The sequence below is a fragment of the Crocodylus siamensis genome, chromosome 12 (assembly GCF_052110815.1).
Source record: "Crocodylus siamensis isolate JL-2025a chromosome 12, ASM5211081v1, whole genome shotgun sequence".
Classification (NCBI taxonomy): Eukaryota; Metazoa; Chordata; order Crocodylia; family Crocodylidae; genus Crocodylus; species Crocodylus siamensis.
Genome location: NC_143406.1, coordinates 2,579,008 through 2,603,040, shown reverse-complemented (window position 1 = coordinate 2,603,040; position 24,033 = coordinate 2,579,008). Strand labels below are relative to the sequence as shown.

General features: G+C 49.6%; 2 protein-coding genes across 5 annotated transcripts in view; both read left to right on the top strand.

Annotated features, from left to right (window-relative positions):
* The first annotated feature begins 184 nt into the window (after nt 1–184).
* SDHB (succinate dehydrogenase complex iron sulfur subunit B) lies at nt 185–13,313 on the top strand. The gene is made up of 8 exons (XM_090023233.1): nt 185–341; nt 1,904–2,049; nt 3,794–3,879; nt 5,537–5,673; nt 6,019–6,135; nt 9,012–9,113; nt 10,322–10,444; nt 13,098–13,313. The coding sequence occupies exons 1-8, from the start codon at nt 267–269 to the stop codon at nt 13,143–13,145; spliced, it is 834 nt and encodes a 277-aa protein (XP_089879359.1). The 5' UTR covers nt 185–266; the 3' UTR covers nt 13,146–13,313.
* Nucleotides 13,314–15,982: 2,669 nt separating this feature from the next.
* The window catches only part of ATP13A2 (ATPase cation transporting 13A2), a 34,251-nt gene continuing 26,200 nt past the window's right edge, over nt 15,983–24,033 (top strand). Inside the window, exons 1-2 of one of the 4 annotated variants that reach the window (XM_090023564.1) lie at nt 15,986–16,072; nt 17,073–17,406. Coding sequence is in view for 1 of the 4 variants with exons in the window: in XM_090023561.1 (XP_089879687.1) it covers nt 16,063–16,072 (10 nt within the window). In the remaining 3 variants the exon portion in view is untranslated. Of the gene's footprint in view, nt 16,073–16,714; nt 17,407–22,653; nt 23,157–24,033 lie in introns of those variants that run through there. The other 3 variants (XM_090023561.1, XM_090023563.1, XM_090023562.1) reach the window with 3 other exon arrangements.

The following is a 24,033-nucleotide window of genomic DNA, read 5'->3' as shown; positions in this document are numbered from 1 at the left end:
CTCCCAGCAAGTCCTGCCCCGGACGCCACCGCCCAACCGCGCTCTCGCTGGGCTCATCTAAGCCCTGCCTACCTGGCCTCCCATTGGCTCCTCCTGTTTGGCCCCCATCCACGGCGGCTGCCCATTGACTCCATCTCTCTCACGCCTTCCCGTCCTGCCTCCGCGTCCTTATCCTAGCTTCCCATTGGTTTCCGCGCAACCTCTCGATGTCCTGCTTCCGCCGCAGCGGCCTTGTGGGATAGAGGCGGACTTTGCCGGGACCCAAGATGGCGGCGGCCGTGGTCGGAGTCTCCTTGAGGAGAGGCGTCCCCGGGCCGGTGCTGAGGGCGGCCGCGCTGCAGGTGGGGGAGGGGGAGCTGCGCCCGCCTGGTGTGTGACGGACCGCAGCGTGATCGCATCGTCGCTATCAGTCATAGTAGATGCTATATTATGATTCGATTATATGTATATATTATTGTTATAGGATATGGTATTATATATAACGACGCTGGGTTTGATATATAGCAATGTCCTGCATATAGCATAACGTAAGTGTAATATAATATAGTATAATACATATAATATATAGTGTAATATAAGCATCTCATTATGTTATGTGCCATGCATTGCTATATATTAACGTTGCATTGTTATGTAATATATATGTATATATATACACACACATATATACTTATGTGCAATGCAGTCATGTATGTGTACATATATAGGAGTGTAGTATATAGTAATATTATATATGATGCATCATATAATATAATGTGCTATCAATATGGTATAATGTGCTATTGACGTGATATAACATAATGCTCTATTATGTGCTGTGATAATCCCTGGTAGAAGCCGTGCCCCTGCTGTAGGGGAAGGCTGGGCTAGTCTGACAGGGATGGGGAATCCCTTCCTGCCCCCATTGCAGGTGGGGCTGAGCCCAAGCAGACGGGCAGGACCCTCCGGGGTCGGTACAGCCCAGTCTCTATCCCTGGACTGCAACCAGCACCTCTGGGGGAGGCTTAAATCCCCCCAACACTGGTAGCAGGAAGGTGGGTGAGTAGCTACGTCTGGGAACACCCCCCACCCCCAGCAGAGCACAGGCGCTGTGGTGCCTAAATAATCCCTGACGAGGATGCATCCGGCTTCTGCTTGACCCCCCTCTGGTGATGGAGAGTATGTAGTTTCCCCCGGCGTCCATGCCACGGCCTCCTGGCTCTACCGGAGAAGGGTTTGTCCCGGTCTCCAGCCTAAATGCACTTTGCTGCAGTGTCAGGCCATTGCTCCACATCCTCCTCTCTCTGGTGCTGAGTGCTGCTTTGGCAGCGCCATCTCCAGGCCGGTTTGATGCACGTGGAGCTGTGGGTGTGAGCCCGCCGAGGAAGGTGCTCCGTTAGTAGAGGGGGTTGCTCATTGTGCATCTGCTGATGCTGGGGGGGCAGCACAGGTGAAGACGGGGATGGAAGTGGGGGTTCATAATGAGTGCTGCAAGGGGGGGACATGGAGCAAAGCGCACCAGCTAGCGCCTGCGGGCTCTCTGATGAATCCAGGGAGCCCATGGATGCTGCCCAGAGACATGAGCAGAAGAGGGGTAGGAAGACAGCCCTACAGTTAGTGCAGTCATCCTGGCCAGGTCCTCCATCCTGATGTGCCACATCCAGGCATGTACACACCATCTGTGTGTCAGACTGATGCTGGCCGTGCACAGCCACTAGCCCCAGATCCCAGACCACTTTGGAGCCACACCGAGTACACAGTAATGAGCACACCTGCTGCGCAGCCCCTGAAAGCATCCAAGTACCCATCCAGCAGTACTCGGAGGTGGCTGCATCGTCTCCTTCCTGGGATGTGGATGGGGCCTGCGTCCTGGTGGTGGTGCTGCTGACCAACTCTGAGAGGCTGTTCTCTGATTTGGGTGCAGGTCTGCCGTGGGGCACAGACAGCAGCTGCTGCAGCTCCCGCTCCCCGGACAGAGCCGCGGATCAAGAAATTTGCTATCTACAGATGGGATCCAGACAAGTATGAAGACAAGCCCCACATGCAGACCTATGAGATTGACTTGAATAAGTAAGTATGCACCTTGAAACTTGCACATACTTGGCACTTGCACTCAGCCAGAAGGCTGATCGGTGCAGGTTACGTCCCCCCTCAGTTTTGGACCTGTGAAAAAGCATTTAAGAGTGTGGCTGTGGGCTTAGGTTAGACCTCTTCTAGCTGCTGTTTAGAAAACACTATAACTTGTGCAGCATGATCGTGCCTCAGTCGTGCTGTAGTGCGATGTGGTTTTGCCAGTATAGATGAAACCAAATCTTTTATTTAGGCCTAATGACCCTTAGTACAGCCACCAAGTAGGGTTTCCTTAACTGGATGGTTACACTGGCCTTTCCCGGCGCAAGCAGAATTGTCAGGGATTCAGATTCCAGCTTGGATGTCTCCCAGCACATTTAAAGTGCAGCTTTATTTCTCAGTGTCTGTAAGCTGGTGTCCTCAAGCTATGTTAGTGGCATGCACGTGCTCAAGAGTAGTGTGACATAGTAGTTATGTACGCACTTAAATGGAGGTGCTGTTAGGCTCATAGATTGAAAAAGCAGTTCTGCAGAAATGATGAAAACTATATCAGTCCCTTCTACAACTGCACGCATGCTTATGCTGCTTAATGATGCAATATATAACTCTAGATATTGTGTAAATTCTTAGCTACTATTTGAGGTATGAGAGAGAGCATTTTTTCCCTCTGTAGTTATCAAGAAGGGTACAGCCTTCCTCTGGGAGATGGAAACCGTTGTACAGTTCCCCATGCCTTTATTTTTTCATGACTTGATCGCCACAGTGCTGTTTATGAAGGGAGTCGCCTCAAGCTCATTTTGAAACTTCCGGCTAATGCAGAATGTAGCTTATTAAGCAGCAACTGATAGAGCAAAGTCCGTTGTGCTGTGAAGTCAACAATATCTTCTAAGTTCTGGGTGGAGTTTCAGGTTTTGTTTTCTTATCTGTTACATCAAACCTTGTCCAAGCTTCTGTATTCACATGTACAGTTCAAGCATGGTTGTGAATGAAGAGACACAACCTTGCAGTGTCCTGGATTGAGAGGGCTTGAGTGGTAAAAGAAATCTATGAGGCAAAGTGTTTTGTTTTGTTTTGTTTTTCCTGTGATCTGTCTTACTGGACCAGCTGCATAGTTGGGGGAGAAGTTTGACCAGCTTTTGGCAGCATGTGCCTGAAAAGGGGGCATCAAACTTTTCTCTGAGCTCTGCAAGTGGGCCAAGAAAAATGAAGATCACAGAAGAAACCTTTGCTTCTAGTTTAAGAGGGAAAGAGTTTGTAGGCAGGTGTCTCCAATGAAAAGTTCTCGCCCTGCAACAGTGTCGGATCTGCAAGGCAGAGTTGAGAAATTCATTACCCCCTGCGGGGTGTTACTGAACCATGGGGATAGTATGATTTTTATGATTAAATCAGGTAATGTGGGATTGGTTTAGATGGGCAAATTAGTGTGCTTAGGATTTTTTGTATTAAAACATTTCTAATAAATTTACTAAAAATAAATGTGGATTAAAAATCCAGTTCATGTAGCACTTTTGTTCATTTTGTTGCTAGAGAGCACAGCATTGGTCCAGAGCTGAAAGGGTGTTGCAAACAAGGCAGTCAATCTCCGTTCATGGTAGATCTTCAGTAGGGACAGTGGGAGTTGGTGTGAACAAAAAGTTCAGCTTCCATAAATCTGGGGTGGCTTCATGAATACATGAAGGGATTGGAGAGGAAATAGTAGGGCTGAGAGAGGGGGATGTTTTCAAAGTCCTGTTTTCTATTATAGGTGTGGGCCTATGGTGCTTGATGCTCTGATCAAGATAAAAAATGAGATGGATGCCACCTTGACCTTCCGTAGGTCGTGTAGGGAAGGTAAGGCATGCTCCTTTTTTCCCTCTATCTGCCATGTTGAGGATGATTCAATGCACTGTGTTCTCACAAGATACTCGTCCAAACAAAGGTGACTGCCAAAAGCAAACATAAAATACAGCACACTTGACCTGTCTTTGATTCAAGTGCTAGATTCAGATAATTTGTTAATGGATCAAAATGGTCATATGATCTGTGTTGTCTGAGCACTTCAGACAAATTATGGCCCTTGAATTCATTTTGATTGATTGGAAAGGTTGGAGAAGTTGTCAGGAATTGACTGGATAAAATAATGGCATTAGGGAATATCAATGGTTGTGGTGATGGTAGGATTCACTTCTGGTATGTGTGGTAGTAACAGTCCCATTATGTGGGGTATCCTGAAGTATAAGGGTTTGCAGGGAGCTCTCACCACTTCAAATCTGGAAAGATCAATTGTAAGAGACTTTCTGCAACAAGTAATTGATTGCGGAGGACTTGCAAATACTTATGTTCAGGTATTGCAGACCATTTGATATATTTTTAAGGCCAGAAGGGACCATTGCGATCATCATCTAGTCTGATTTTTTTTTTTCAGTGTAATGTAGACCACAGAATGTCCATTACTTAATTCCTTCATCAAATGCAATAGCTGTAACTGAAATAGATGATTTTGAAAAAAGCAATGCTGTTTCAGTTTCTAGTGATGAAGGATTTACTGCAGCCTTTGGTAAACTGCTCAAATGGTTAGTTTCCTTGCTGTATTCTAGTATTATTACAATTTACTAAATGGAAGAGCTTCCTATTAAATTGCTTTTTGCCCTGCAGATACTTAAAAGGTCCCTTGATCACGCTATAACCTTATCTCTGATAAGGCAGATAATTGGAGTCCTTAAGGCACACTTTCCAATCTTCTCTTCATTCTCATGGCTGCTCTTTGAACCATCTTTAATTTAGCATTACCTGCCTTGAATTGTGGATGCCAGAACTGGACACATTTTTCCAGTAGCAGTCACAGCAGAAGCATACATGGATAACAGAGCCTCTCTACTCTTACTTGATATTTCCTATCCATATAGCCAAGACTTGTATTGGCATTTTCAGCTCGTGTCTAAGGATATAGACAGACATGGTTCTTTGAGTAAATGTGATTATCTTTTATTAGACCAACTAAACAGTTGAAAAAATTGTTCTGAATACACTCTTTCAAGCTGAGGCTGTGTAATTTTTATATAACAGCTTCTGTATCTTCAGTTCCTCTGTACATCCTAGTTTCACTTGCTTTTTTGAGCAATGACAGCCACTGTGCAGAAACTTCCCTGAGCTGTTGATAGTGACTCCCAGGTCTTTCCTGAATAACAGCAACTTGACAGTGTACACAAGGAGTTTAAATCACTTGCTTCTAACATTTGTCAGCACTAAATTCACCAGTCACTGTACCACAGAGGAAATGTTTAGCCCTCAGTTTCTTTGCTCTCTAATTATTAAGTGGTGATGGTTCTGGTTGGCCTAGGTAGCAGCTATTGGGGAGATTGAGTGATTTCTGTTTTATCTTCTGCTGGGATAATGGCAGGAACTATAGTCTTAGAGATGATATAATGGAAGCCAGTTGGGGGTGATGATTTAGGACAAGGAAGACTACAACAAGTGAAGCACCTGATCTCCCTTCTCTCCCTCACAGGTATCTGTGGCTCGTGTGCTATGAACATCAGTGGTGGCAACACCTTGGCCTGTACTAAAAGAATCGACACCAACCTTGACAAAGTCACTAAAATCTACCCTCTGCCCCACATGTACGTGGTGAAGGATCTTGTTCCAGTGAGTTCTGCATATGTTCTGATTTGTGTAATGAAAGCTGACTGTGTAGCAGTCTGATTTTTGTAGTGAGGGAGGATCATCCCAAAATGTATACATCCTCGTATACATAATGGTTTTCTAAGAACATCTGACAATGATGTGTATTGAGATGGAGTAATGTGAGTAACTAATTCCCAATTCTTCTGGCTTCATAGCCAGTGGTTAACCTGTGGGTGTTAAAAAAGAAGTTGGTATACAAAATTTACGTTTCTGCCTGACTCTTGTAGCATAATGTTAGATCTTGCACAAGCACAAGCCACAATAAATAATGAATATGCCAATTCTTCTGTTTTTAAAAAAACACAGGACTTGAGCAACTTCTATGCACAATACAAATCCATTGAGCCTTACCTGAAGAAGAAGGATGAATCCCAGCAGGGTAAAGAGCAGTACTTGCAGTCCATAGAAGATCGCCAGAAACTGGTTATTACTCCTTTTTTTTTTTTTCTTATATTCCTTTAATTCTTTCCAAATGAGAATTGGGTAAGATATTTTAATAGATGGTGGTCATCCTCAAGTAAGGGCAGTTCTTTTAGAGCAGCGGTTCCCAATCTGGTATGGGTACCACCAGTGATGTACAGATAACCTGTCAGTGGTACATGTTAACAGATTTATTATAATTACTTTGTATGATAAAAATTTGCTGGTGGTACTGAAGGTTGTATCCTTTTAAATTGGTGGTGTGCAATCTGTCAGAGTTTGGTTCAGGTTGGAGTGTAAAATCATCTCCACACCTTTTGCTGGGATCTTTGTTTTCAAAGAAACTTTATGCTGTGGGATCTTCTCCCTGGAAGGTAGTACAATGTTCTTTTTTGGGATTATCTGTCCTGGGATTTTGCAAGATGTTAGGACGCAACCTTTAGCAGTCATGTTCAATAATATGATGTAAAAGGCAGCGTAGGTGAGTCGCTCATGTCATTTGCCTATACTGAGGCTTCTCCCTCACTTCCAAAGAAGCATAAGAGCACTTTCATTCATTATGTGAAAACAAGGCACTCCAGTCCCTATCTGACACAGGTTGGCAAAGTTACCACTATATTCCCCAACCTTGGGAACAGACGAGGTAAAACCATTGTGGTAGACTGCAGTTTGTCTCCACTAGAATTTTAAAGCAAGCTAGCGAAACGTTTAAACTACACTTTTTTTTTTTTTTTTGGCAATTAAAACAGCCATGGTATTCACTTGCATTTAAACTTGTTCCTGACCATAAATCCCTTGAGCCCTTGCCTCTAACTTGGTTTCCAGGATGATGTCAGTCTTTTGGAAACTAACCTTTTTTCAAAACTAGTGGAGAGGGTTTGGTATTTAAGCCACTCTATAAATACTTGAATGGGTCTTTATGTTGCCAGCATATTTCTATGTGCATTTTCCCTGTGGCTACTTTTGCATATTTCTGTGTGCATTTCCCTTGTATATTTACTTTTTCCCATTCTTTCCCCTCTTTTGATCGATTTTGAAGTCAAAGTAAAATTCTGTATAGGAATATTTGCAATAGCCATTGCTGCTGACTGAATTCTTTAAGCAGTGAAAGACTTTGGTTCAAACTGTAAATACTCTTTTTTTCAAGGTAAACTACCAAGACCTTACTAAAAACGTGTGAGAAGGAACAAGATCTAACTCTGTAAAAGAATAGCTGCGAAACTTTTTTACTGTGCATCTCAATTTTTGTTTAAAATGAAGCCATCATATGACTGCTAATAATGTCAGTGATAGCATGAAAATACCATAACTTTTTTTTAGCAAAACCTAGAATTGTCCTGCTTTTGAGAACTTCCCATCCAGCAGTTTAAGACTGGATTTAAAACTGGAAAGGATACAACGGAACTAATTGTATGATGACCAAGTGGAACACATTTTTTTTCAGCTGTGTGTTCAAAAAAGACTGTTGGCAGCTTTCTTTTCTAAACTGAAAACTTCATTTCCAGTGCTATGCCAGAATTTGATTCTCACTTCCAGTATTTGTGGTCTACTGTGTCTTCAAGATTTCTTATTTTGCATTATGCAAAATAAATACGAATTAAAAGTCACCAGACCTAACTTTATGCAGAAGCACAAAGGAAACCTATTTTATTCTAATCAGTCATTTCTAACTAATTGCTGGTAAGTGATAAAAATTATGGAGCAAGAAGTTTTAACTTCAGCTTGATCTGTGTACTGTTTAAGTCACCTTCTGGAAACTAAAGATTCAATTATTTGAAAAAATATAGTTTCAGGTATCTTGTATCCTTGTAAAAACCCATCTCTTCCTGCAGACTGATCTTATTACTCCTCTTTGACAATTTTTGCCTGATTATTGTAATTCAGAACCCTTAGATGTGCAATCCACTACAAGCGGGTTTATTCCTTTCAGAGGAAACCTGGGTTTTATGAAGTCTTGAAGCGATACTCAGAAATGTAGTTTAAATAAAGTGGGGCAGCATCCTTTCACTTAGGGTCTGGAGAACACTATTTTAAGTAACAGTAATTGTTTTTTCCTCTTAGCATTCTCTGATAGGAAAGATATCTGACTTCTGTCTCTTGAGAGCTCCACTGTGCAATAATGGAGTGTGGAGTTTCTATATAGTCGTACCTTATAGTGATGCATATTGTCCTAGAAGCCAAAAGCCTTGCTGGACAGTACTTCTCCTTCTCTTCCCAAGTCCCTGGTTAAGAGACCCCAAGTACTGTGATCAGCATGGAGATAACTGAATCGTACCTGTTCATACAGCTTGCCAAACTCTGTGCTCCAGAAAATTGGAAACTCTGTGCTCCAGAAAATTGTTAAAAGATCTGACTTAAGTGCTTTTGTACAAAAGCACTCTTATATTATGGGTGGCGAGGGAGGGCAGGGCTGGTATGATTCCTTTGGGTTTGCACACTCTTCCTTGACTGCTTGTGGGATTCATCCTATCGCATGCTAAAGTATCGGTACTTCTTTCTCTTCTGGCAGCCACCACTAATTCCTTTTCCTTGGTAACATTGCCTGGAGCTGTGGTTCAAATTCTGCACCCTTTCCTTTCCTTGAAAGCTTATTGGAGCCTACCAGAGACTAGCTGCTTGAGGGGAAATGAACATGGCTTTCTCTTGCACTTCCCCTTCTCCACTAGCGTAATTGTTTCCACTCTCAGCAACAAATCTGCCTTCAGTGCTGGAAATGGAGGATCCTAGTGTCCTGCTTCAGAGGACCAGCTGACAAGAACTGTCCTTTGCAAGCACGTGAGAACTTGCACATGAGTTGAGGAAGGCAAATCACCTGTCAGAAGAGTTGGTTCCTAGGTGGTCTTGCACTGCTGACTGTCTCCTCCTCCCCTTCCCTGCAGGATGGGCTGTATGAGTGCATTCTGTGTGCCTGTTGCAGTACCAGCTGTCCCAGTTACTGGTGGAACGGAGACAAATACCTGGGCCCTGCGGTACTGATGCAGGTAAGAGGTGCTGATTGTTTAGTGGTGGGCAGAGAGTGAGCTTGATGGGTAGGACTGTTTTTTCTGGCTCTTCCTCCTTTCTGCAAAGGTAGTAGAAATGCCTAGCTTGCTGCCTCTTTAACCCCTTTGAGAGGGGACATGTTTACCACAACAAAGGGATCTTAGCTTGTGGCATCAGATATGTTAAAAAATAATTGTGAGAGCTCCCTGTGAAAGTGCTCCTCATTTCAGTCCTGCTTTGTTCACCACTTGTGATTTGGTTATCCACTCCTTCATTCGGGTCTGTTCTGCCTCCTGCCTCCTTGGGTTGTGCTGACAGCACTGAGGATTCTCGGGTGGTCTCCCCACCAAACACTAGTCAGGCCCAGGACTGCTTCGCTTCTGAGATGACAGATGGGTGCATTTGGTTCAGTGCCACCTTCAGCTGATAATTTATATTAAACTATAATTAATGTAGACAGATGGGTACTATAAAAGGCCCTGAAATACTACTTGGGTGTCAAATCCTGAGATAAGCTGGCACAAACTCAAACTGGTCTTCTGGATTATAACCACATTTACTTTGGCTGCTCTTTACTGTCCTGTAGAAGGTCTTGTGCCTGGCCTGTCCTTTTGCAATGCCCCAAAAGTGTCCTGACACCACAGTATGACTAGCTCTAAGACAGCCCTTGTTAGGAAACCTGGAGTGAGGGACTGAGCCCTCTTGTATTCCAGTGTCAGGACAGAGACAATTCTAGTAGTGATGGGCATCTCTCTCACTTTTTCTCCTTGCATTTCCTTGCCTAAAGTGTAAGTGCATCTCACTGAGCTATGATGAAAACCAGATTTTAAAGTGTCTTGAAATGGCCCAATTTTCAAGTGTTAAGTGGTTTTTAATACATCCTGTCCATCATGCTACATTACAGAGCATATTCCACAAATGGAGAGAGCAAATTCATCACCGTTCAAGTGATGACAGGTCATATTAAGTATTGCAGTGTCTCCAAGTGTGTGTGTGATTTATATAATTGCTTTTAGTCACAAATCACATCCTTGATTCTCCTGCCTTCTAAAGAGAACAGTAAATGATCTGAACAATACAGCATGCTAATGGCAATGGGTTAGATTCTGTACTGAAAGCCCTAAATTAAATCCTGCTTTTGATATGGGACTCTAATTACTTTGGACATAGGAAAGGCAGTGTACAGTAACGATGCTCTGGGTTTCAGGCATATCGGTGGATGATCGATTCCAGAGATGACTACAGAGAAGAGCGGCTGGCACAGCTTCAGAACCCATTTTCCCTCTACCGCTGCCATACGATTATGAACTGCACAAAGACCTGCCCCAAGGTGCATTCCCCCCCCCCCCCAACCCTTGCTAGGGCAACTGGAAAGCATGTGCAGACCATGTGAGCTGTGGGGTGAGGAGGGAGAAGTACCTCTGGGTTTTTAGGCAATTAGAGTGAACACAGTCCCTTCTGACTTTGCCCTGGTCTCTGAAGTGCACTGAGCACTCAGCAGCTCTGCTTGTGTGGAGATCAGCAGTGCCTGCCACATGACAGACGGCACACAGAAGCCTGTTGTTTGTGCTAAAGATTAACGACTTCTTTCCTTACGAATGAGGATCACGGGTGAGTTGTTTGGGGTCCTGTTGTAGAGGCTTTCAAACGGAGGTCTGCGGCCCATTGACTGGTATAGGAGCCAGAGAGTCTCTTGGTCAGTGTGACTGTGGAAATCCAGAGGGGGAGGATTTTTTTCCCTCCCCCTAAACCACCCCTAGCAAAGGAGCTAATTAATCCTCCCTCTGACCCCAAAAGGGGGTGTGTATTAGCCTTAGGAAGGCTGCCTGCACACCGTTTTATCCCAGCAGAAATAGTCTCCATCTGGGAGACAGGGCTGTAGTGCATTTGCACAGTGGGGGTAGGGATAGCCGGTTTCAGAAAGCTCTGAATCAAGGTTTTTAAAACACCAAGCAGTATCTTTTACGTGTACAACAAAGTAACTATGCATATCGCTGAAGCGCTTGACAGTACATGTGACAGAAAAGACTAAGGAGTTGGCTACACTTGGTAAACAGTGCACTGGGATCCTCTTACAAGTGTCACTGTTGTTTCGTTTTGCTAATATCTGACTGGGTAAGACATTGAGTGGAATTTTCCATATTTAACTCCTGCATAAAGTCTCCATGCTGCAGTGACCCAGCTGGCTTGTATGGCAGACATTACAGCCAAGCAGCTTTGCTGGTCCTGCAAGCATCAGCATTCTCTTAACTGGACCTGGCTTACACCTGGAAGGGCATGAAATTCCCTCCTGACTTTTGCAAACAGCAAAAGCTACTTCTAAGCAGCTGCTCTACAACTGAAGGCCCTTTGCCCAGCTTGAGTGAGGCAGATGCCTGAATTGATAGCTCATGACTCTTGGAAAACAAGATGCTTGGGGGTCGCTGGCCTGCTCTGCATGTCTCCCTCACTAAACCTGAATGCAGCTGTAAATATTACGTGATTCAGAATTGCATTTATGAAGGCTTTACTGGAATATAAGTGTTTGCGTACATAGGGAGGCAGGTCTTCAGGTGTTGTAAATTGATGTGCTGCTTCGGTTAGTGTAAACAGCTATGGTTTCATCGACTTCCATATAACTAGCTTACAATGTATATAAACAGCATGAATGTCATAATGAAATAATGCATCAAGGCTTTGCCTTTGTGATGGATGTATGTCATGTTAGCTAATAACTACTGTGTTTCAACCAATACGCTCTTATTGTATTAGAATCACAGAAAATAAGGGTGGGAAGGGACCTCAGGAGGTCATGTCTACCCTGCTCAAAGCAGGACCAGCCCCAACTGCATCATCCCAGCCAGAGCTTTGTCTAGCCAGGTCTTCAAAACCTCCAAGGATGGAGACTCTGCCAACTGTCTAAATAACTCTTCATCATCTCTGAAGGCTGCACATGAGCTGTCTGACACAATTTCCTGTTGCAGTCTCTCTCATGGACCTGCTTCTCTCATCCCAGTGAAAAAGCAGGCTGCTTGTTATTTCCCCCTCATTTTGAGATCAAGCATGCACTCAGGCCTGAGTGAGCAAATTAGGCATATCTGCAGAAGGACCCATAGCAGCAGGGGTGTGGTGGCTGTAAAACCCAACAGAAACCCCTTTTTGGAGAAGCCGAATGAATTCTGTGCTAGAAGTGTTGTATGGTGGTCTGGCTGCTTTGCCTTTAGAGCCCTACTCCTTGATATTTTTTTTTCTCCTGGCATTAAGTAGAACGCAAGACTTTACATCTGGACAGCTGTGAAATCTGGACACAGCCACCTTGTTAAAACTGTCCCATGCTTCTCAGTGCCCCGATTGGGGTTTGAGTACAGTTACGTGCTCAGTTGACTAAAGGCCTTCTCTCCAAGCAAGTAGGTGTTCTCATCAGTTGCTTCAGTGGCTGCTTAAGATGGGTCTTGCTGTATTTTAGCCAAGTGGCAAGAGTTGGTGCCAGCAAATCTCAGACCAGGACCAGGGCCCTATTGGGGATTGGCATTTCAAACCCCACCGCTGAATGGAGTGGTGCTGGAAATATATCCGTTCCCATGCAGGTTAACACGGCCCTCTCTGACTCCAGCTTGGCTTCTCTCCCCCACGTGACCCAACCCTCCACCTCGAAAGATGCAAATTTAGTGCACCCCAAGCTTCATCTTCTCACATTCTGGCAGCATCCGATCCTCTGCCAGCCAGTCTTGTCCATAACTCTAAGCTGTTCCCCTGTATATACACCATTATTTTAAATACTGGAAGTGGGGCTCTATGCTGGGCTCACAGGTGGGCACCCACTTTCTTTCCAAATGGGCAGCAAAGACTGCCAGCTGACCTCATAGGGACCCCCTGTAACCAGTAGCTCGCTGCACCAGCCCTGGCCCTGCTCAATATGAGGATATAAAGGCTGTGGTAATTAAATTTTCACTGGCAACTCACTGATCCCTTTCTCTCTCTCTCTCTCTCTCTCTCCCCCCTAGGGTTTGAACCCTGGAAAAGCAATTGCTGAGATCAAGAAAATGATGTAAACTTAAAAAGAGAAGGCAGCCAGTGCACTATGCCATTGCCCAGTCAGGGCTCTGACACGCACATACCATACCGAAGTGTAATTTGTATCTGAAATCAGAGGACACGGTTCCCACAGGGCTTGTTTTTTTTCACTGCTGTGCATGTACAATAAATGTTATCAAGAACAAGCCACTGGTGCTTGCTTTCATTAACAGAACTGAACTAACTTTCCCTTCTTCTCTTCTGTCTCTTGGCTGAACAAGTAAATTCCAACTGGAATCTGAAGCCAGTTGTTTTTGGTGTGTGCAGCTTACAGAAGCATTAGAATTAGACTTTGCTCCCACATTTTGCCCACCCGGTGCCCGAGGCTGTCAGTTCTAGCCTGGCACCAAAGCAGAAATAGTTCAAAGATGCAATTAATCTAATAACATTCATTTTAGTAATAAAACCTCCGCTTGGGTTAAAGGTTGAGGTGCAGATCTTCAGGGAGGGGGTGTGTGTGTGTGTGTGTGTGTGTGAACAGAAATGAAGTATGATGTGAAGATTCACCAGCCTAGAGACTTCTTAGGTCCAGGGGAAGACTCTTCACTGATTTCAGTAACTAGGTTGAACCTGGAGTGCCCTATGGAAGCACAGGAAAGGAGTGGAAGCACAGGAAGTAAACACCATTTCCTTTTAAACATGCATGCGGCGTGCTTGTTTAAACATGTTGCAGCATGTCGCCAAAGAAAAAAGGCAGCAGGGAGGGGGCTTTTAACACATCACTGCCCATATATGAAACAGTCATTTCTCTTTGAATCTCTAAAGTATGTATGCCATAACGTGAATTACCTCTTTCCTCCAGTCTAGTCCAAGCTGATTTTGTGCCCCAATGGCTTACTAAAATATAGTGCCATCAACATAGGGTGCTGGGATGTCATTCAGACCGGTGCAAGAAGAGGTTTGCTTGCTGCTGTTCTGCTAAGAGGGACATCTTGAATACGCTGGATTCAGCCCCATTTGGGTGGTGGAGCCTATAATCCTCAGTCTGTTCAACCTCACTGCAGACCATACTTTAAAAGATGAACAGATAACAGTAATATATATATATATATATATATATATATATATATATATATGTCAACTTCCTGAATTCAAGCAGGTGATTGTGAAATGGCAGCAATGGTGAAATAAAGGTAACTGAAAGAACCAACTGCAGGGTTTCTGTTTTGCTGTGCAGTGGATTGGACCTGCAATACAGATAAATGTCATAGGAGCCAAGAACTTCGAATTTGCTGTGCATCCAGCTCAGCATGGCCCGTGAGAGATTGCACGAGGATTTCTTGCTCTCCTGCAACGCACTGAGCCCCAGAAGCATTCTGGGAACCAACAGAGGTGCAAAGAGCCTGTTCTGCCAAAGCTCCTTATGTAGATTTAAATTTTAATAGCAAATGACATCCACATACAATGCAAATGACCAAACAGTATAGGTAAGCTCAAGCACAATAATCGTGCTGGTATTTGGAAGGAAGTAATCTTAAACTCTCTAAGCCCTAAAGCCGTGCTTCTCAACCTGGGTGCCATCCCTTGAAGGATGCCGCGTGATGTTTCATAGATTTCATAGACATCAGGGCTGGAGGGGACCTCAGATGATCATAAAGTCCAGCCCCCTTCCCGAAGGGCAGGAAGTCAGTTGGAGTCATAGGATCCCAGCAAGATAAAAAGATGTTAGTTTAGCGCAGTTAAGCTGACAACACAGTTCACCAGATAAACCCAGAAACTTCAAATAGGGATTCATAGGTGGGGTCTGAGTTCTTTGCAACAGAAAAACTGCTGTATTATTTATTTTCTCTATTCAAAGAGTGAAAACAGCTGGCATTTTCCCAAGGGGCCAGAAAAGATCTCATGGCACCCCAGGGTGCAGCAGCCCCCCGACTTGAGCATCTCTGCCTCACACCAACAAGGTGCCTTGAGATCCTTTCAGGGAGGCCACGCACCATGAGGTGTTGAAACACGATGAACTCAGCTAACCTAGAGATTTCAACAGCAATCCACTGTGTCCAAATCACACCGACCAGCTGGAGGTTTTCCAGGTCCTTGGTGACAATTGCTTTGCTGTTTTCCTACAAAAAGCACAAAGCAAGAGCCACCACTTTCTGAGGGGCCCTTGAGTGTGGAAAAGGCACTGAACAACAGTGCTGCTCAATCAAAGCCTTTCAAGGGTGATGCTGGGGGTCACTCAGGGTTTGCACCGCTAGGATTCGCAAGACAGACCCAGGGTTTTCCCCTACGCAGCTGCACGGTATCGGAGAAAATTGGGGCTGGAAGGGCCCTCAGGAAGCAGGCCCAGCCCTAGCTATGTTATCCCAGCCAAGACTTTTTTGTTCTTGTCTTTAATGGAAAATGTTTCGCATCCCAAAGCGCATCAGCTAAATCAATTCCAAATCCGCGTGAATCATTCGAGACCCACAGGCGGCTCTGCCAGCATCCTCTGCCTCCCAGCCGAGGCTTTGTGCAGCCAGGCTTCAAAACCTCCAAGGATGGGGAGTCCACCACCTCTCCGGGGAGCCTGTCCCCGCGCTTCACCACCCTCCTAGGGAGAGTTTCTCCTAATATCCAACCTCAACCTCCCTTCTTGCAACTGGAGCCCGTTGGGCTTGCAGACAGGATTTGCAAGGCAATAGGGGGGAACGGAAATCAAAAAGCAACCCCGGCGCTTTGCTGTCCGTGCAGGGCAGAGGGGGAGCCGGGCTGGTCCCAGGGACGCTCCGGCCCCTGCGGGACCCCTGGCGCTGCCCAAGCGGGCGGGGAGGGGGAGGGGGAGAGGGAGGGACGGGAGGACTACAGCTCCCGGCAGCCACAGCGCGGCCTTCCGCCCGCCCCACCGGGGACCAGCTGAGCCAGGCTCTTTGTGTCTGCGGCTCCGCACCCGCAGCTCCCGGCAGCCGCAGCCCCGCCATGAGCGCAGGTGGGTCGGGGCATGCCTCCGGGTCGGTGCACGCCCCTAGGGTGGGTGCATGCCCCCGGGTCGGTGCACGCCCCTTGGGTGGGTGCATGCCCCCCCGGGTCGGTGCATGCCCCCTGGGTGGGTGCATGCCCCCCCCGGGTCGGTGCACGCCCCTTGGGTGGGTGCATGCCCCCCCGGGTCGGTGCATGCCCCCGGGTCGGTGCACGCCCCTTGGGTGGGTGCATGCCCCCCCGGGTCGGTGCATGCCCCCGGGTCGGTGCACGCCCCTTGGGTGGGTGCATGCCCCCCCGGGTCGGTGCATGCCCCCGGGTGGGTGCACGCCCCTTGGGTGAGTGCATGCCCCCCCGGGTCGGTGCATGCCCCCGGGTGGGTGCACGCCCCTTGGGTGGGTGCATGCCCCCGGGTCGGTGCATGCCCCCGGGTCGGTGCACGCCCCTGGGGTGGGTGCATGCCCCCCCGGGTCGGTGCATGCCCCCGGGTCGGTGTACGCCCCTTGGGTGGGTGCATGCCCCCGGGTCGGTGCACACCCCTTGGGTGGGTGCATGCCCCCCCCGGGTGGGTGCATGCCCCCGGGTCGGTGCACGCCCCTTGGGTGGGTGCACGCCCCCCCCCGGGTCGGTGCACGCCCCCGGGTCGGTGCACGCCCCTTGGGTGGGTGCATGCCCCCCCCGGGTGGGTGCATGCCCCCCCCGGGTCGGTGCACGCCCCTGGGCTCCAGTCACTCCTTCCCAGCGCAAGGGAAGCCGGGGGTGGGGGGATACGTCTTGTGCCAGTGAACAGGAGCCAGCAGAGCACAGCGCCCCGGAGGTCTGGGGCATAACTTGGCTTCGCTCCCCCGGGAGCAGCTGCAGGGCTCGGGCGTGCTGCGGCGGGGGTGTCTCGGAGCTGGCCGAGCAGCCCCCTGCGGGTGCCGGCTTCGAGGGCAGGCCGGGGGTGCTCGGGACCAGCCCGAGCTGCCCTGGGTGCGAGCGTCCACCTGAGGCTGGAGAGCTTGTTCCAGGTGCTGCCCTCCCAGCGCCCGGCTCTGCCCGTCTCGCGGGCGAGATGGATGTGACCCTCGCCAGGCCCAGCTCGTGCCCCTTAACACCGCCGCAGGAGCAGCTGGAAGCGGTCGAGCGGGGTTCCCTGCGGGTTTGCATCCCCTGCCTGGAAAGCCCTGGCAGGGCGGCCCTTCCGCACCCTGGCTATCTCTCACCTACAGGCAGCAGCGTCTAGCATCAGGGATTTCAGGCGCGGGTTCGACAGACCTCCCAGATGGCTCACACTGGGGCAGAGACTGAGCAAAGTGATGCCTTGAAGTCCTTTCCAGCCCTATTCGACATGGTCACAGCAGTGTAAGACCTAGTGTAGCTGCATTTGTGGCGGTTTCCCATGCTGTGACCGTCCCCTTGTCCCTGCCCGCGGCACAGTCATTTATCCAGCTTTGTATGCTGAAGTCGTGGCAGATGCAAGCCAGCTTTGCTGGTGTTTGTCTTGGTCGGAAGAAAATCAGTCAATTGGATTTTGGCTTCTAGTTTTTAAAAAGCTGGGGCATCAATAGGCTCCTTCTATAAGTAATAAATGCTGAAACTTTTCTTTCAAGACCCTTTTAACGAGAGAGAAGCCAGGCGCCTGAAAACCCTTGTTCACGCAGAGCGCGGGCCTGCAGCGGCCATGGGGAGGTCAGTGATGCCGGAGCAGTGTTGAATGCCCCGGGATGACAGAACAAAACACAGCCCCATCGTTTGCCTTGCTTGGTGTCACAGCTGTGCGAGCCCTGGTGCTGCAGGGGGTGCTAAGCAAGGAGACGGCAACCCCAACCAGGAACCAGGCAGCTTTTGTGGGGCTCGGTCAGGAGGAGGCCTGCTTGCGACTACAGGGAGGGTGGAACGTGTTTCTGGGGTTTGCGAGTTGTTCTGGTCTTCACCGCACCGGCGAGAGAGCTTTGCCCCCAAAACAAGGGCTGCCCTTGTGACAATGGCATCTTCCTGTGCCGACCGGGGCAGCTGTGCCGGCGTGATGGGAGCCTTGATCGCTGTTGCAATGAATATGTGCATTATGTTCCCACCCCAACCAACACGCCTCTATAAAACCCAACTTCAACAGAGCTGAAATTGCTTTTGGGAAGAGAAATGACTGTGCATTATGGACTGCTTCTCTACTTCATTACAGGTTTCGGTTCTTCGCAGTCTTGGGCACTGTTTTGCATGTGAGCACTGAGATGTCTTCATTAGTTGCCTGGGGTTTCATAGGCACAGTTAGGGTTGTTGGTTGTTTTGTTTTTTTAAATGTGTGACTACTGTTATGATAAAGGGTGAGCTCATTGCTTTGTTCGAAGCAGACTGGGTGAATGTACTTGGAGAAAATGATCTCTAGCAGCTGCTGGCTTGGCTTGGCTTGGAGGTTCACTGCAAGGGATTGGCCTTACAAGCTTTGGGGCAGTCAGAGGACTTGATTGTGCCAGCTAGGACCAGTTATGATACTGAAAGTCCTGTACAGACGCCCCATCTGCTGTTTAGCCAGTGCAGCTCAACCCCTGGCTGTTCCAGCTGTGCATCCAGCTGTGGCCTAGCCAGCACATCTCCGTGCTGGGGGGCAGCCCTGGGGTCCCAGCCAGGCATGTCAGCAAATGCGTTTCAGCCCTGCAGGACTGCGATGCTTCCTCTTCCGGACCGGGGGGCAGCAAGGGTTGCCAAACTGTGCACTGGCTTTGAGACGCAGAGCTAGCAGGAAGCGTCGTGTCCATATCTGTCCTGGGCCTTACCTCAGGTGGGTCATTTTGCATCACTGGAAAATACGATAAGCCCAGCAGGCATTGATGGATGGGTGCGGCCAGGCCACCGAGGGGAAAGGGAATTGCCTGGAAGTCATCATCATCACTCTTGTTTTCTGTAAGAATGATGAATTTTCTGTGTGACCTCCTGCCTGAATGGTCCTAATTAGGAGCAAAGCCTGGGGGCCTGGGAAGAAGTTTTAATTCGGGAAACCGAGTGGCCTGTGCCCTTAACAATGCTGTCTGCGGACGCCGGAGCAAGTATGTCAGGTCACGCAGCGGTAGCAGAGCTGAGGTGCTGGAGAGCAGATCTGCAAGGAAAGAAACCCGCAGCACGTTCTCTTATTGGACACGCGGGGCCCAGCTGCAGGCATGTGCCATCTGCCCCGTGTCTGTTGCCAAGGGGGAAGAGAGCCCTTTGGCAAGCGTCGGTCATCCTGGAGGGGGCATGTGCCACCGTACAGGGGTCGCAGGGCCTTGCGTGGCTGGTGGCCCCATCCCTGGGCTAAGGTACGGGCAAGGTCTGCACATTTCTGGGTGACTGAACACCCATGTGGCTGTTACCTGACCTTCCCCTGTGGGGCTCATTGGGCACGCTGCTCCTCCCGGCAGATTGCAGGGGGAGCTGGGTCAGGCGATAAATCTGCTCCCCTCTTCCTCCTTGCCTGGCCCCTGAGGGTCACCCAGCCCTTTGCAGAAAGGAAAGAGTTTCCTCCTCTCCCCAGCATCTGTGAAATGGGCTCTTTCTCTACAGCATTCATTAAAAGGCTAAGCAGGAAGCTTGCATCCGAGGTGGGAGCACTGCTCTGGGCCTTCACACACCCTGCCTTCCTCTCGTGGGCTCTTTGCTTGTGAGAACAGCCCAGGTTGCACAATCCGGGGCAGATGCATGTTGTGCTGCAGTGGAAAAACCCTCAGGCCCTTGACCTTCAGGCTGCTCCCTGAGCCCCCCTCCATGGGGACTTCCCTGACCGGGTGCCACGGCATCCGGGTTCCCGCGCACGGATGCTGCTTTTAGGCAAGAGCCATCCAGGGTTATGCCTTATCAGGCAGGAAGCTTGTCTTTCCCACGAGCAGTAAGGGAAGCTGCTGCTTCCAGCTGCTCAGCTCCCCGCCCCCAGGGATGCTCGGTAGGGTGCATCTCATTGCCGGAGCATCCGCCCCTGTGTTAGCCTCGGCCCCTCTGCACATGCAGGCGATGGAGGAAGTCCAGAGGGCCACAGACGGGGTCGCTGGGCTAACATCTGGCTGCTAACACGTTTGGTAACACTATGCCGGCGCAGTCTGCAAGGAGCTGCCGGGATTGCAACCCACCCAACCCCACAGGGTTGCAGCACGATCACAGCCCTGACCACTGCAAGAGGGAAGTGTGTTATAGCAAGGGGGTCACGTGTGCTCAGCATGGCAGGAAGCGCGCTCCAGCAAGGGGATGGTTGTGAGCCTCCCTGTAGCATCGCTGCTGCCCTTAAAGGTCCAGCTCTGTTCCCAGCTGCTCTCCAAGTCAGGAAGATTTTCCCCTGGGGTTTGGATCTGGTTGATGGGCAACTTGCCGTTCCTTCTCCATCCATCCTATGGGGCAGCTGGTGAGGTTTTCGCTGGGTTCGGTGACCTGCCAGGAGCTCTTCCAAGCCCAATATTCCCTGGGCTATGCTGCCTCCGCTCCCATGCCCTGCCGTGAGCCCTTGCTGCGATCAAGTCTCAAACGTGCTTGTTCCGCCTGGACCCTGGTCTGAGAGGAGCGCGCTGATCCCTGCCGGGGTGTGAACGTAACACCCTGCTTTGGGGATAAGCTACTTGAGAGCACTTTTCCCGGGGGCCAGCAGCTGGCCAGTTAAATCCCTCCCAAGAGGGCAAGTTTCCCATGCGTCCGCTGATCTGGGAAGGGCTGGCAGCGTTGGGTTCTCAGTTGAGTCCAGAAAGGCTTGCAGGGCGGCGAGGTAGTCCAGAAAGGCCCCCCGCTCCCTTTGCAGAGAGGTTTAGGGGAATTAGGCACCCAGGTCTTGTGGAACGGTGCCTGCCCAAGGCATGAGCGGTGCTCGGGGTGTGGCATGGGGTCCTGTGCACATTGCAAAACAGCGAGGCAGGGGCTGCAGCCTGGCCGAGGTTGCATGCTTGAGCCTGGCATGCGTGGCAGGATGCTCTGTGCAGATGCCATCCGTGGGCATCTCTCTGGCCTTTTCCTTAGGAAGTGGCTGTTTTCCCGTCTGATTCCTCCCCAGGCAATGCCCAGCAGAGGGTGCCCTGCTACCGAAGAGGACAGGCCCTTTCGTCCTCGACGGCGACTTGCCTGGGCGAAGAAGACACCTCGGCCTAAAGCCCCAGCAAGTGTCGGCTCTCGGGGGTGGAAAGGCTTGATTTTAATCTGAGTCTTGTGGCCTGAAAGAAGCAGGACTGTATAAGGTCCCTGACAAGTCCTGGCCACTTTGCTGGTCTTGGCATGGGGTAGGAAAGCCGTGGTCCCCGCTCCTGATTGAGACTGGGTGTTGATGGCTGAATGTGAGCTCTCCCTACAGCGTGCATGGGCTGGGATTGGGGGTTTTTTTTCCTGTTGTTATAAGTATTTTTCTTGCAAAAGAGGCTTTTCGGCCAGAATGGGCTTGAGCACCATTAAGAGCAAAACACAGACCTTTGCCACGCAAAGTAAAAAAAGTATTAACTCCATGAGCTGGTAGCAGTAGTAGGCTATTCTCTTCTATTTCAGCCCGCTGCTGGCTAACAGGCGTTGTGCAAGAGTTGCGTGTGCATGCCCTGTGTATGCTCACTCCTAATTACAGTGTTGGTAGGACAACAGGACACCGTAATTAGGAGGCTGACAAAAAGCAGCTTGCATGTGCTGACCCCTGTGTTGTGTCCAGGGGCTGACACAGTTTGCAGGGCCACCTAGGACAGGCTGCTGCTACAACCAGGCAATTTGCTGCTGGAAAATGCTTGAAGATCCTGAAAGAAGTTGCTTGGGGTCAGCTGGTCACTGAGTAACAGGCAGGTAGATTTGTGTGGTAGGAAACAATCCCACGTGGGCAGGTCAGTGCCCAGAGCTCTGCCTCCGAGGGCCCTGCTACATGGTCAAATACAGCTGGGTAGAAGCCCCCCGTGGAGTCGTTCCTCATTTTCAGGCACTAAGTGTATATAGCTGGTTGCCTCTTTACATAGCTCAATGGTCATTTTTTATCGTGTGATAATTACTTCGCCCGTGAAACGGGTCTGAATGTATTGTGTGATTTGCCCATTAATTGCGTGCTACTTACATTGAGACTAGCCATGCATGCGAAATATTGCATGATTGACCAGGCCGTTGCGTGATGTACGTAACGTGTAGCGGTGCAACCCACCAAGACCCTGCCAGGCACCCAGGGTGTCTAGGGTGGGTAGGGGCGCTCCGTGACTGGCAACCAGGGCTCGCCCAGACCCCCGTTACGTTTGCACCTTGCAGATCAATGCCTGCCCCTTGCTCTGCTCCTCTGGGGCTAAGGTTGGGCTGGGGATGCATATCTGATATCCCTGCATCCTCTGATATCCCTGTGTCCGTTTGCTGAGACTGAAAGAGATTCTTATCTGCAGCTGCAGATGACTTGCTGGTGCAGAGAGATTGCTGATGTGGAGGAGGATGCTTCCCGTGTTGATGTAGTAGGTGTGGCTGCTCTGCTCCATGTCAAACTGGTTGCGCCGGCCAGATCCTCCCCCTGGCACGGCGTGTTACGTGGACACGTCTGCTCTCGGGCAGGTTGCAAAGTCTCCGGGTCGGGCTGGGACAGGAGGAGATTCACCTCGCCCTGTTCTGAGCCAGGTGAGAGCCGCCAGCCCCCGGCAGACAATTTCCCGAACCTGCAGCCTGGGTGGAAGCAGGGCAGGTGCCGTCGTGCTAGGGCAGCTGGTCGCAAGACAAGAACCACGTATCTTTGGGGGGGGGCCGTACACCCCCGTCCCTAGTGCCGCAAACCCCTGGTAGGCGGGATAAAAAAGCACCTGGGTGACCCTGCAGCTGCACCATGACCCCTCCAGTGCTGCGATTTTCCTGTTTCTTCCTTTTCCTCCATTCACGCTTCCCTTCTGCGTTCCCATTCCTTGCTCTCGTGGACTCCGGAGCGTCTCCGCGTCCTCCCGGGTTCGGGAAGCACGGTCCTAGCAATGTCGGCATTACCTTCCTGCAGCTTTGGTCAACCGGCTGTCTCAGCTGTGTCGAAAGGCGGGATCACGGACGGGAAATAAGAATCTGGACGTCGTACCAGGATTTCTTTTGTTGCTAAAACCGGGTTGTTAAAGCGGAAGATGTTAACGCTGTGCCCTGCCTTTTGCTATTTATACTGCCTGGCCCAGTTTGGAGAGATCCTGCAGGCAAGTAAAGCAGTTTTATGTTCTTCTGGGGGCTGTTTCTCATCCGTTTCCCTCGCTCTTTCCCCCTGCCTGACGCTGAGCTGCCGCGCTGGGGTTCAAGCATGCCGGGGGAGATCTGTTTAAAACAAGCTCTCTGTACATCTGTCTTTTCTTCCTGCCTGGCTTAAACGAATGGCTGCATTTTTGCCGTCGGTCTTAAATTACGTCTCCTCGGCCTTTGGGGCATGTCTGACCTGCCAAAAATCCTTTTCTTTTCAATAACCGAACCAATACATCCCACGGGATGAAGCAGATTACTGACCAGCCTGGAATGTGGAGTTAATCCCACCACCAGCCAGGTGTCCTGCAGACTTTCTGGGCTTCGATAGTCTCTGTTTCATGCAAACGGTTGCTCAGACTTGTTCCCTGCGAAGCTGGAAAACACCCAGCGTTCAACACTTGCAGTCGAGCGCTGGGAATGCAGAAGGCACCGCACGGCGCCAGGAAAGCAGCCAGCTGGTGGAGGGAGGCAGGACCTCCCCTTTGCTCCTTCCCAGTGCTCTCGTGGCACTGGGTGCTGGTCGTCCTTCCCTTTAGCCGGGCAGAATTACAGATCCTTAAGCCCGAGCCTTGGAAAACTATAATAATAGTGGCTGAAGGTGGCGTCAGTCATTTATCAGCTGCCCTGGGGGAAGTCCCGGGCCGGAGGAAACTTCCAGGCTCTTTTTCAGTGGGGTGTGCGAGGCCTGGCTGCATTGGGGTTGCAAAAGAGAGCAGGAGGGACACCCCTATGTCTGCCCACGCGGGACGTACAAATGAGTTCACCATTTGCGAGAGGGGTCTCGACACCTTTCCTGCTCCCGCCAGGCGTCCCGGGCAGTGTCGGCACACACAGCTG